This window comes from Electrona antarctica (genome assembly GCF_951216825.1).
Source record: "Electrona antarctica genome assembly, chromosome: 22".
NCBI classification, from domain to species: Eukaryota; Metazoa; Chordata; class Actinopteri; order Myctophiformes; family Myctophidae; genus Electrona; species Electrona antarctica.
The window spans coordinates 35,432,330-35,446,494 of NC_136805.1; the positions used below are offsets into that span (position 1 = coordinate 35,432,330).

At 41.1% G+C, this 14,165-nt stretch overlaps 3 protein-coding genes across 3 annotated transcripts; 1 reads left to right on the forward strand and 2 right to left on the reverse strand.

Moving 5' to 3' along the window:
- Positions 1 to 987: 987 nt before the first annotated feature.
- ndufb8 (NADH:ubiquinone oxidoreductase subunit B8) lies at positions 988 to 5,195 on the reverse strand. The gene is made up of 5 exons (XM_079492610.1): positions 5,050 to 5,195; positions 4,156 to 4,282; positions 3,372 to 3,471; positions 2,588 to 2,743; positions 988 to 1,147 (listed from the first exon to the last, which is right to left on the reverse strand). Exons 1-5 carry the CDS (start codon positions 5,141 to 5,143, stop codon positions 1,055 to 1,057), a joined length of 570 nt encoding a protein of 189 aa, XP_079348736.1. The 5' UTR covers positions 5,144 to 5,195; the 3' UTR covers positions 988 to 1,054.
- A 1,548-nt stretch (positions 5,196 to 6,743) lies between these two features.
- On the reverse strand, positions 6,744 to 9,027 carry gpx9 (glutathione peroxidase 9). Its single transcript, XM_079493098.1, has 6 exons — positions 8,942 to 9,027; positions 8,488 to 8,773; positions 8,085 to 8,178; positions 7,373 to 7,503; positions 7,130 to 7,260; positions 6,744 to 7,041 (listed from the first exon to the last, which is right to left on the reverse strand). The coding sequence occupies exons 2-6, from the start codon at positions 8,617 to 8,619 to the stop codon at positions 6,966 to 6,968; spliced, it is 564 nt and encodes a 187-aa protein (XP_079349224.1). The 5' UTR covers positions 8,620 to 8,773; positions 8,942 to 9,027; the 3' UTR covers positions 6,744 to 6,965.
- A 286-nt stretch (positions 9,028 to 9,313) lies between these two features.
- fbxl15 (F-box and leucine-rich repeat protein 15) lies at positions 9,314 to 13,667 on the forward strand. The gene is made up of 5 exons (XM_079493089.1): positions 9,314 to 9,510; positions 9,741 to 9,900; positions 10,377 to 10,879; positions 12,555 to 12,758; positions 13,276 to 13,667. The coding sequence occupies exons 1-4, from the start codon at positions 9,482 to 9,484 to the stop codon at positions 12,742 to 12,744; spliced, it is 882 nt and encodes a 293-aa protein (XP_079349215.1). The 5' UTR covers positions 9,314 to 9,481; the 3' UTR covers positions 12,745 to 12,758; positions 13,276 to 13,667.
- Positions 13,668 to 14,165: the final 498 nt, after the last annotated feature.

A 14,165-nucleotide genomic window follows, 5' to 3' on the forward strand; every position in this document is an offset into this window, starting at 1 on the left:
TTTTTTTGGCTATATTTGTAGTACGTCTCTAAATGTTATGAATTGAAAACGGTGGACCCTCTTGTAAACAAGTGTAATGCTTTATCCCATGGTGTCGTCCACTCACAGTTAACAGTTTTTGTATTGAGTTGTGCTTGAATGTACTGTTAATAAATAATTCAAACAGACCTAAACATACTATTTGGAACCCGGACAGTCCCTTGACGGCATGGACCCCAGTTCTATGCTTCAGGGTCACTGGATGCACTGTATTTATCTGTATTAATCTAAGAATGAAAAACACCCCGCACTCACTCAGTATGTCCTGTCCATCAACACCTTGAAGATCATTGGCCTATTACACAAGAACACTACACTGACTACAGGATCCACCATAATGTATATAATATATATATTTTAAGATTTGTTTTGGCATTTCTGCCTTTGATAGTAACAAGTGAAGATAGAGATGGAGAGAGAGAAGGGGAGAGATGTGCAGCAAAGGTCGTCATGAACGGGACTCGAACACGCGGCGCTCTGTCAGGCCAAACTCCAAAGTAATAAACAATTTCTTGAAAACACAGGGCATTTAGCAGAATCTCTTATCCTGAACACATGTGAAATCAGAGTGTACACACACACGGTGGATTCATAGTACATCAGGGGCACACACACACACACACACACGGTGGATTCATAGTACATCAGGGGCACACACACACACACACACACACACACGGTGGATTCATAGTACATCGGGGGCACACACAGACACACACGGTGGATTCATAGTACATCGGGGGCACACACACACACACACACACACACACACACACACACACACACACACACACACACACACACACACACACACACACACACACACACACACACACACACACACACACACACACACACACACACACACACACACACACACACACACACACACACACACACACACACACACACACACACACACACACACACACACACACACAATTGACATAACTTTTAACATAGTCTTTATTCAAGACAGAAATATATATACACAAGTAGCGTGACAGTATAGCCATTATATTTCATAATTTTTGACTTCTTCCGGCTGTTTGTCAGGGTCTCCTCCTCTCTCCAGATACAGGTTATTGTATGGATACTGCTTCGGTCCCTAGAAAAAGAAAAAAAAGATTTGTAGAAAAGCATGTTCTGCCGCTGGTTGCAAAACAAGTTTCCTTGACAATGGTTAATAAAAGGTACAGTTTTAATTTGATCTTAAACTTATGGAAATTAATTCTCAACATTAACCATTAATGCAGAATATAGTTTGATGAAATAACCTAGCAGGAAACACTTTTTACTCGACAACCTTCGCAATTGAATTTTATGATCATCAGTTGCTTCCATGTTTATTTAGTCAGATACAGACAGGAAATAAAGAGCCAGCTTATATTTATTTATTTATTTATTTATCTGGGTCCTGCAGACAAATCAGCCACCTTTCTCTCTGAATGAAATACCTTAGTGTACAATTTCAATACTAAGTGTCACAAAAGCTGACAAAAAAACCCAATGTATTTGTTTCCAGCAGTGAAACACTACGATATTGTATAACAGATCCAAGGCCTGTGGGATACAATTACAGTACTATCCAAAAATGTACAGACATTTTCAGACCAGCAGCTAAAGTAGATAATAATAATACATCTAACTTATAGAGCACTTTTCTGAGTACTCGAAAGTCGATTTACGAAAGAAAACAAAATGTAACTATATTAAAAAAAAAGAATAAAAGAAATATGGCCTACAAAAAAAGAATAAAAGTGAAAACAATTGAAAAAAGGATTAGGTGGGGAAACCAAGTCTGAAGGGGCGGGTTTTGGGAGCAAAGGACAGAGATGAAAGAGCAGATAGATGATTATGATTTAGTAAAATCTCAAAGAATAGAGCACCGAAGTCTGACGTCAATATCGGTAGAGGGCGCCAAGTCCACGGGTTCATGTACTTTATATTTGCATTGTAATTTTAGATCACCTCATATAAGAACTGTGATTGAAAAATAAACAAATCAACCCGGCCGTTCACTCATATGGATATGAAGAATCAACTGACTGAGAGAAAACACTAATGTTACTGCTGCCAAATTAGTTACATTTTCGCTAGAAACAGACTGTATCAAATATGAGGGACTGACTGTCATAAACGATACAGAGACACCTCCCTGACAATATAGCCAGGGCAGTTTGTTTATACCACAATTCTTATATGAGACGATTTTAAGATGACCCCATGTTATTCTCCATAGAGAAAAACTTCCATGAACCAGGGGATGAGCAAGCGACGTCAGGACTTCGGCACTCTATTGCATCTCTCTTGTATCTCAAACTGCAGACCCTCGTTCACTTGTTATGTCTTTTATGTATACTTTGTTGTGCGCACAGCACAACAAAGCGTGTCACACTGTAACGCATTGTGAGCTTGTCTTATGTCAGTTTGGTTTAGTGTTCAATGTCCAGGGACTACGGATGGAAATTAGCATCTCTGCTAAATCCGTTGTATTTATCGATCATGAATGAGACAACACATAAACACCAAGGTTTCTTGTACTTACAACAGCTTGGTATGCTGGGAATTGTTCCCCGACGTAGAACATAAACAGCATGAAGCCAATGAAGCCAAACAGATGTTTGCACGCTGTGTGCCAAGGAACAACGGTGGGAGAGGTGTCCACTCGGTTTCTGATGAACATGTCAAAATTCCAGTGCATCTAAGAGAATGTGAAAAAACATAACAATTTGTTGAGAGGAATCTGTTAATGAAAGCTATTCTATATGCTCAGTGATTGTACAGTACAGTACAGTACAGTACAGTACAGTACAGTACAGTACAGTACAGTACAGTACAGTACAGTACAGTACAGTACAGTATCTCATTGGTCAGACAACTCTTAGAGTGAATTTAGAATATATATTTATTGAGCACAATTGAGCATAGATATATGAAGCATAGATTGGCGTCAGGGCTCTGTCCCTATTCATTCCCTGTAACATTAACATTTTAGTTAAATTATAAGCCAAGTACAATTACAGGGAATGAATAAGACCCCCATGCAGGGGGATCTAGAAACAGAGCCTGTATACAGGTGGATGCTGGGGAGGCGGTGGGATTTGTAAAAACTTCATGAGCAGCAGGTTAGCAGCAAGCGAGGCAGGGAGACAGCAGCGGCGCACGACCGCACAGCAGGAGAGAAGCCAGGAATGAGCAGGTAGGCAGATGGGTTTAAATAGCCGCTCTGATCAGGTAAAGAGTGCATGAGACTAGTCACCTGATCAGGTAGGCACACTCACAAGTTGCCTGCCTGAACTAGCTCTGCAAGCTTCGCATCATTTACTCACCGGCTCACCCCAGTTCCTCCTCAGATCAGGATGATCCCATGAATACCAGGGGTCTCTTTCGTGCTGAGATCTATCTGGGAGCTTTGGATAATCACCAAAGCTACAAAAACAAACAAACAAAAATGTCAGTAAAAAGTCAACATAATAAATGCACACCCTTAGAGCCTGCATTCCAATTTCCCAATGGCTCAATAATATGTTGTTTTGTACATTAAATGAGATGGGCACATTCATGCACCTGTCTATAATGTAATAATAATGTACAAGGCTGTGTGTTTAAAAACAATGTTAAATACATACAAATGTAGTCAAATTTTAGTGTGCAAAAGGCAAGCAAATAAGCAAACAAAATAAGATTAAGATTAATAGCAGTGCAGATGATCAACACCAATGCACAACATCCTTTCATTTAGACAGGAAAACTTTGTTTTGTTCAGTGCAGTGGTTCTCAACCTTCTCAACCTAATCCTATTTTAACTGAGGACCCCCTCACCCTGACAAGCACTAGGAGGAGGAGGCATTACAATTAGTTTGACTCAGTTCCACATATTATGAATTTTATTATTATTATGAACTCTTTATTAGTACATTATTTGACAATTTGGCCAATGTTTGATCAGTTTATTATTCCATGTCTTTCTTTCTTTTAGGTATTACGAAGGTCTTAAAATACCTTAAATTGTCACTTTACTGTCATCATTCTGGAGAACCCTTCAAAATCATGTGGAGAGTCAGACCACATGGTTTAGTGAACTATGGTGGAAGAAGTAAAGATGAATCTCACCCCTCGCCGTTGTCGGGATGAGGCTCATAGTCCTCGACTCTCATGTTGTATTTCTTGGCTGCAGCAGCTCTCTCTTCAGGTGTATTGGGGTATGGGCCAGGAAGCATGCCCTTTGAAGGTCCCGAGGCTGAGACGTGAACAATAAGACATTATTAATTTAAATCATTGTTATTGGCAATGTTTATATACAGAAAATACTTTTTTTTATTGTGTGCGTGTGTGTGTGTGTGTGTGTGTGTGTGTGTGTGTGTGTGTGTGTGTGTGTGTGTGTGTATTCAACAAAAGGCAGGAGGGAAAGCTATACGTCTAGTCTACACTACATCATGCATAGCCATGGTTCACTTCACAAGTTCACATGACGCTTATGACAGTCATGTTCAGGGCTACATCTAGCCCCAGTATGTTCCCTCAGCACATCATGCAGTACAATGTACAATACATTTGAAACAATAATAAAGATAAAACATTGAAATTAAACAGGACTGAAGAAACTGAAACAAAAGATAATGTGAAGGATGTATGCTTGACACTGACAGTATTAAGGTTCAATAGGTCCAGCTGCTATTCAGGCATATCTTCAGGGAGGACTTATAAGTTAAGGAGGAGCTGAGTCTAGTCTTAAAACGTCTGGGTACCAACCCCACCTTACAGCTGCAGAGTTTAAAAAGGAATGAAAATATGTAAATGTTCTTTTATCAAGTTACACCGATGGGAAAATACTCAATATGTTAGTTAGTCTTCGTGGAACACAGATCGACACAGATCATAGACGCTATAAGCTAGCGCTAGCGTGTCAAGGTTATAGCTACTCTGACACGAAAGCCTCAATGTCTGAAACTACGCTGAGATCTACAGTGCCCACAGCTTCATCAAAACATTACAGAGGGTACTTGCCTGCTCTGCTTGCCGACAGGAGGGCTGGCATCCCAGCCACTCTTGCTCTTGTTAGAGCTCGAACCCATCGCTGGAATCCAACAACACCAGCCATGTTTACTGGCCCCAGTCTCTGCCAGTAATAAGAATACGCATGCGCAGGAGGTGAGCTATGGGTCGCCGAAAGGGACATCTGACCTTTCATAAACTACATACACACACACCATAGACACACGCACGCACGCACGCACGCACGCACACACACACACACACACACACACACACACACACACACACACAGACTTCATTTGACTGAGAGTCTGTAACTACATTTGTGTACTGTACTTAGGCCTACTGTGGTCACATTTTCAGCAATCCTGCAGTGCAGTTTCAGTCCCAAGCCAATGCACTAGTTCAGTGGTTCTCAAACTGTTTCATGTGGACCCCCAAAATTAAGTGTAAACCTCCATTTGAATAGATGGTGTACCAGGGGCCCGTACATAAGAGTTTAAAACAGTTTGTTTGAGTTTAAAAATCACACCCGTGTGAGGGGCGCTCTTATCATCGTACATCATGTGCACACTGACATCATCAGACACTATGACTATGTACAATTGTCCATTCATTGTCAATGGGACCAAGTTTGTGCACATACACCAAAAGATGGACATAGGAGGGGCTAGCGCCCCTCAAAAATATATATATTTAAAAAGCATATTTACAATGTGTCATAACAAGGTAAATCTAAAATACCGGTATTTCTCAAATTGCCGATCTACAGATCTAACTTGATGAAATATTTTGCTGGGGACCCTCTGGAACTCCTTCAAGGACCTTTGGTGGTCCTCCCCAAACCCCACTTTGAGAACTACTGCAGTAGTTGGTCATGATAGGTATCTGTTGACAATTCGGCCAATTTGTCAATTGTTCGACTGCTGACAACAAAGAAAGGGATAAAGTAACCAAAAGTAACAGACAAAAAAGCATAGCAAAGTATTTCCTAATGTCCTGAACATGTAATTGAAAGGCTTTATCAATGGGATGTAGGGGTGAAGTACTCAGAGTTGACAGGCCTTAACAGAAGAAAATGTTTACAAAAACGAGTCAAAACGCACAACTTTTAGTTGTAGTACAGTATGCATGTTTTCACCAACAAATGAGTTAATCTGGCAAACTACTATTTTCATAAAGTTTTTCAAGGATGCCTTCTCTTAAAAAACCAAATAGGATATATTACACATACAGTACATACCACTAAACATTAAACAACAGTTTATAAACATATACCTTAATCAATGCATGTAGGCTAGCTTAAAAGTGAACATTTAACAAATCTATTTTTTCATTACAAACATTGGTTCATGTAAATGCATTGAAGAAAGGAATAAAGTCTGCACACAGCCGTAGCTCTGTATAATGTTTTACTTAGCAAGAAACAGGTACTATACAACGTTTCGGCCTTCATCACTAAAGGCCAGATTGTGTGGCTGAAACATTGTGTACAGTAGGCCTATGCGATTTTTTTCAAGTAAAAAAAGAATGGCGGAGGTTTACAGCTGTATGCAAACTTTATTCCTTACTTCACTGTTACCACCATTGGATGTGAATTGTGAACAACATAGCTCTTTGAGTTATGTAAAATAAATGCATGTGCACTATGTGCATGATTTGCTCACAATAAATAAAGAAGCCAAACAGACAAAATAAACTCTTCACATTTTATTTCAGAATAACAGTTTCTCATTGAGAAGTGTTCATACATGTACTAAAACCATTTCCAGTGGCTGAAGGGAAGCTGGCCTCAGAGTGAATGCACTGAATCTCTGAGTCCTGTTCCACTTCTCATCAGATCCAACTCAGGTGCAAGTCTGCATTTACTGGGGGATCGTCACACTGCCACTGACATTAAACTTTAATGTCAATAACGGATACAAGAATCAATGGGACAACTGCATTTGGAGAAGTTCTGCAATATCTCTTTCCAATTTTTCACAGGGAGAGTTAAGTTCATACCTGAAACAAAAAAATAATTAAGGGCTGTAGTTTTATTATTCAAAATTCAGAATAAACACTCGAGAACATCTAGTAGTGCATGACTAACCGTCTATATGGCACACCATCTGCTGTAATCAAGAACTTTTCAAAGTTCCACCGAATGTCATTGACTTTGATGGGTGACCAGAAGAATCTCTTTGTATCTCCAATAACAGGGTTCACAAATGGCAAAGATTCCTGAAAAGAGAACAGTATCTTGCTATTATATGCAGGGTGAGCTTTTACTAAAGAATATGATATTCACCAATAAGGCAAAATAACGCTACGGTTGGATGTAAAAATACACTACCTTGAGATAGGCGAAAAATGGTTCTTCATTTAATCCATTCACTTCGACCTTGCCAAACACAGGGAACTTTGGTTCAAATCCTCCGCCAGGTCTTACATACTTCAGAACATTGAGAGTTTCATGATTTACCTCTAAAGGAGAAAAGATACAGTTAATTTACAACTTTTGTTAGTTTTTTGTGGCTACAATAAAACAGGAAAAAGGTTGTGGATAGACAGACTATTTAATTAAGCTTTGACAAGACATTTTCCAACATAAAAAAAGAAATACCGGGACAAATAAATAAAGCCACATATATTACATAGACAATCCAATTTCCCCTGGAGTCCAACTTGGACTCACACATGAAATTAGACCTGAAGTGTCCTGTTGATGGGCTATCCAGTTGCGTAAACCCAGTTGACCGGGAACCCCCAGGGTTCTATACTAGGTCACCTAGTATTTCACTTTACATCAAATCTCTTTACTGAAAATAGCCGATCTACAAGCTCAAAAGGCCTTGTGTTGCGATGCGTTGAGCTAGTTGCTAGTAGAACTGCTATTGCAGCATACCAACATAATAGGGTTCAAGTGCATGGTTAACCTTTATAGAACTAGCTGTATGGTACTGCAACAGATAATCCAAATAAATGAAACATTTCTTTTAATTAAATAATTTCCGTATAGTCCTTGAAATGTGTCATTTTAGATTCAAAAGACTTAGTATTCATACCAGGTGCCTGAAGACCAAACTGGTTACAGGAGAATCCTAGCACGGTAAAGTTGAGGGCACCATACATTTCCATGAGTGCATTCATTCTGTGGTACTGAGAAAAGAAAGAAAATTACAATAACACACCACTTCAGACATCTTTACAAAATAGAATTGAATAGAATAGAATAGAATTTATTTGCCATTTGCACAAGTACATTAAGGAGCTACGGTCACTCGGTCAGCATTGAAAAAGACAGAAAACACAGACAAGGCAGAGAAATAAACACACCATCCTACAGTACATATATCCTACCACCTCTTTAAAGGGCAAATGGAAAATAGAAGCAATTAGCTGAATATTTTATCAATTCTGATGCTGTGATGTGACAGTTGGTCATCAGTGTTCTTACAAAAGTATTACCTCCTCAATTGTTGATCCTCAAAAGGTAGCAAGGTTCACAATCAGAAGCACCTTGCCCCTGTAGTTACATAGTGGAACAGATTGTCCATCCAGCGCCTCAGCAAAGAAATCATAGATTGATTTATCCGCCATACTTGCTCTTTAGCTTGGAAAACAGCGTGTAGTCTGTCTGTCAAAAGTAGGTATTCACTATTCACAAAGCCATCCTGTGGGCTCACTGCATTCAGCCAAACTTACTCTGTAGTCAGCAGCTGTTCAGCCTGACTGATTCCATTGTTCCATATACCTAGAGGTGAATTGACAGGATGGTCATTTGTTCAACATGCATCGGCCTGCAGATCCTACTCAGTTCCTGGCATATTTTTACATAATCTTCATTCAACTGACAACTACTAACATTAACTTGGTTAAATTCAGAACAGTAGCCTATAGCTACTTTATAGGTTTTTATTACCAGCTGTAGTGTCAAATTCTTAGTGGATGCAATGCATTTCCCAAAATGTACTAGGCCTACATTCCATAATCTACCCCCCCCCCCTGACAAGCACTTTGAATTGTAGGAGTTACATTTAGCCGCCCCCCCCCCACAACAAAATAAATAATAATCATGTGGGGACGCCCCCTGGTTGAGAATCACTGCTCTTACAGATCTACCACTTGCACTTACAACAGCAGCATAAGATAAGCATAGATAAGTTTATCGTTTATGAATACATGTTTCTGTAATAATTAACAAAGCATTTGTGCATATATATATGCGTATATATCTATGTGTGTATTATGCTATAAGTCACAAAAGCAAAAAATGATTGCACAACACTATGCAGTGATGATGATGAATGAACCCCGGAAGTGTTGTAAACAAGTCTTCACTGTCTGTCATACAGCAGCTAACGGTAGCATAAGGTTCCCTGGGGCAGCCTCCACTCCATTGTCTTCCTAACTATATGAAGGATAACAGTTTATCTTTAACACATACGATTGCTGCGTCAAAATGGGAGATGAAGAAACCAGTGTGCTAAAGTAGGTGCATTATAACGCATGGGGTCGATTTCTTTATAATCACAAAACCGGCTACGTAGCTAGCTGGCTAACAATATTAGCTTACGACTACGAGCAGCAATCAGCTGATAAGAAACGCTAGAGTTGACAAACAATGGGGTTAGCAGTGTGTTGATGCCATGGTGCAGCTGGTGATCTATGTTGCAATGCTGATTGATTACACTGACATTTCCACACCCTCTTTTTTTCAGTTGTCATCTTTTGGATCTGCCCTGGGAGGATGTATTAGTTCCACATATTTTATGTCATTTGCCACTGCCAGAACTAGTCAGGCTCCAGAGAGTGTGCAAGAATTTCCATGCCCTCATCCAGGTGTACATGGCCAACTGTCGGACCTTTGATCTATCACAGGTGGGTGTTGCCGTGTTGGTGATGATGATGAGGGATGGAGAAAATATTCCAGTGCAATGCCTCTCACATCCTAGACTAGATCATTGGTTCTCAAAGTGGAATCCCAGCAAAAAGTAGTTAACATTGCATCACAATCATTCTAATCACTTTATTCATTTAATATTTGGCTATTCAAAAATAGCAGATCTACAGGATCACCTCACTTTGTTATTGATATTAGAAAAATAATTTAGAATCTTTTAACACAAATCTTCTCTTCTGGGGGTCCATGACACAACACATTTTCAGAAGGGGGGGGGGGTCCATGGCCAAATACCGAAATACCGGTACGTATCATTTTTGGGGGTCCTTGGCACAAACGTTTGAGAACCACTGTCCTAGAGAGAGAGAGAAAGAGACTGACAAACATTGATAGCAATTTTAGTTTGGTTATTTATTGAAAACGCTTTTTCCCCCTTCTGCAATTCAATTCACAGATTGGGTCTTGCATTCCCAAGGAGGCATTTTGCTCTATGCTGAAGGATAACAAAGTTCTCCAAAACCTGTCACTACACAACTGCTCCGATTGGGTGACGGACAAGGAGCTGCTGCCAGTGATCGGGCAGAACCAGCACCTGCTGAGAGTGGACATGAAGGGATGCGTCAGGCTCGCGCGCCATTCCCTGGTGGCGGTGTCCTTGAGCTGCGCGCACCTCCAGCACCTGGGCCTGGCGCACTGCGAGTGGGTGGACAGCCTGTCGCTGCGCAGCCTGGCTGACCACTGCGGGGGGCTGCAGTCCATCGACCTCACCGCCTGCCGCCATCTGAAGGACGAGGCCATCTGCTACCTGGCCAAGAAGTGTCTCAAGTTGAGGTCTCTGTCTGTGGCAGTCAATGCCAATATCACCGACGAGTCTGTGGAGGAGGTGGCCAAGAACTGCAGGGGCCTGGAGCAGCTGGACCTGACGGGTTGCCTGCGGGTTAGGAACCAGTCCATCAGGTATACCACTTTGATATTATTACATGATGGGAAGCACAGTAGATTTATTTTGTGGTCCAGAGAGAGTAGAGAAGGCCGAGTTATACATAGTCGATCGACAAGTGAGCTTGTTGTCGATCAGCTATTTTTGGTGTTGACGCCTGCTTAACACATTTCCCTGCCAGGTATTAATTAATTAATTATTTTGCCACTGCCACAGTCTTTTCAGTCCATACTCTTATTTTGAAGGTGAACAACTGGCCCCGGGCCGTTGAATAGGCCTATCTCACAGCCCGCTTTCCACGCCCACTTCCGGTAAATAGTGGTGTCTTTAACATGAGCATTTACACGTTTTTTTCTCTGGAGAATCTAAGTACATTTTCTAATGTAAAAATGTGACAGACCAATATTATTATGAAGCAAACAAGATGGTAAATCAGGTCGAACAGATAGAACAAACCTTGAGAAAACAAAAGTTGTAGACTTCTTAAATTACCTCGGTTAACATGTAGTGTCTATGGAGTGACGTCACGCTATCACCACTAACCCCGAAAGGGGGCGTATTTAGGGGGGCGGGGAAATTCTGTGAGATAGGCTTATCGGAAGTAAACAACGGCTGTGTATTATGTAATGATCTGCTCGATCTTATTTTAATTCGCCCGAAACTTACATTTTGTAACTGCGATTATCGACGCTGTAGTTATGGGATGCACATTTCAACATTTTGCCTAGATATTGTTTTTCTCAAATTACTAATCACTGAAAAAAAGTGTTCATTTGGCAAAACTTGCACCCAGTGTGGGTGCAATATCATATCTATATGATACCTCATATCTTCCCTTTCTAAATCTTCATAGAATAAGTGTCACACTGCGACATGTTGTGAGCTTGTATAACTGCTATGTCACACAACTAAGTACTGTATAAATCCAGGCTAGATTCACACTTTGTGCCACCCTGCTGCACCCTTCGACATCAGCCACTCCACACATCTGTGATGTTTTTTCATTGCAGACCTGCCTACAGCAAGGTCTTCAACAGGCTATACAGGTCCCCTATGGATTCCTCAGAGTTACTACAGTCGGGCTAGCAAATCTTTGTGTGATCCCCCCCCCCTTTACATTAACCACTTAGCACCCTAGCATCCCTATATCCCGAGGAGAACTTTAGCCGATCTACAAGAACACAACACCTAACGCACGCTGCGAGGCACGCTTGACTATTTTCAGTAAAGTGGTTTGGTGTGGAGGGGAAAACCAACTACAGAGCCCAACGTCAAGTATTGAGGGTTAAATGTCTAAAATAAACAAAAAACATTAATTTACACAACACTGATGGTAAAGATATCTATGAAAAAGTAGAATCTGCAATACAATTTTATACAATGTGTAGTGGGGGTCCCTCTCTCTCTCAGCTAAAGGGGTCATTGGGCTTAAAAATGTTGAAGACCGTGTGTGTGTGTGTGTGTGTGTGTGTGTGTGTGTGTGTGTGTGTGTGTGTGTGTGTGTGTGTGTGTGTGTGTGTGTGTGTGTGTGTGTGTGTGTGTGTGTGTGTGTGTGTGTGTGTGTGTGTGTGTGTGTGTGTGTGTGTGTGTGTGTGTGTGTGTGTGTGTGTGTGTGTGTGTGTGTGTGTGTGTGTGTGTGTGTGTGTGTGTGTGTGTGTGTGTGTGTGTGTGTGTTTGTGTTTGTGTTTACAGGACTGTTGGCGAGTACTGCCCAAAGCTGCAGTCCCTGAAGGTGAACCACTGTCACAATGTGACCGAGTCGAGTCTGGACCCCCTACGGAAACGGAACGTAGAGATCGACGTGGAGCCACCTTTGCAGAGGGCATTGGTGCTTCTACAGGACGTGGTGGGGTTCGCCCCCTTTATTAATCTCCAGATCTAACAACCCGAAAACAGGTAGCTTAGCTTCGACACATCAGTAGATGATTGTCACTCAGTATTGACATAAAAAGATCAGAACTCTTGATTAAGTGCAGTGGTTTTCATATCAAGGCCCATTATTTATTCAGCATTTATTTTGAGCCACGGACCACCATTTGATGAGATTTTTAGCCTCTCAGACCAAAGTCTTATAGACGAATATTGTTGTTGGATAAAAAAAAATCCACAATTCCATGCTGTATTGATGTTGGTAACATTAGGAGAGATAACAGGCGGTTATCAAAATAAAATAACTCAAATAATCTTGAGAGTGTACGGGTCCATTTGGTTTCATTTTACACTCTCAAAAGTTAAAGATCTAATAAGGGTCCAATTGGTTACCAACTCTCCATTATTTAGCTGGGGACCACCTGGAACCCCCTCAAGGACCATTGGTGGTCCCCAAACCACTGGTTGAAAACCACTGCTTAAGTGTATCGGAAGTAGTACTACTAGAATTAATCATTGTCCTTCCTTTTTTTCTTTTTTGCAGATTTTGCCTTCAAAGCAAATGGACTGGTTCAACGGTATCTCATATAAATATTAAATAATGCAAAAGCAAGCTGATGTGAACTAGCCTGGCTAATAAGCCAGACCGAATCAGCCGTTGGCAAAAAAAAATTGCCTGCCGGCGGATTACGGTCTGGAGAGGCTCAATTGTACGCCCATTTCCTACACCAGAGAACTGGTGTGGCCAATCGGGACACGGTATGCCATATGGGCGGGCTTTGGTACAGTGACGTTCAATGCTTGAGACCTTTGACTGACAGTAGCTCTGACCAATTGCGTCAAAGAGAAAATGTTTGAACCCGCCACCTGGGAAACAAGATCCATACACAGCATCTCCAGACTCAAATTCCACACGACAGTGTGATTTGAGTCTGGCTTATTAGCCAGGCTAGGTGTGTACAGAGTAGGAAATAAACTACCATATTTATTGCTGTTGTACAAGTCAGTGGTTTTCAAACATTTTCATGTCAAGGACCCCCACAATTGAAATGTATTTGACAGTCCCCCATCTGAAAAGAATTGGTGCCAGGGACCCCATAAGTAATAAAAAATAAATCCTGTTTACAATTTCCTCTCAATTTATAGTATATAAAAATCCGGATTTTGATGCTATATTAATTGATTTTGATGGGGAACCCTCTCAAGGACCCTTGGGGGTCCCCGCACACCACTTTGAGAACCACTGTTATATGAAGTTGTAAACAATGGACCTTTCGGTAACGCCACCCCAGTCCCGCCCCTCCCCGTTACTGTTGCTAAGTAGGACACGCTTGCTGCTCCTACACTGAGCACCGTGTTATGTCGGCGTTTTTCCGAAGAGGAATAGAAGTATTCATATCAAGAACATCCATACTATAATGCGCCGATCCACTT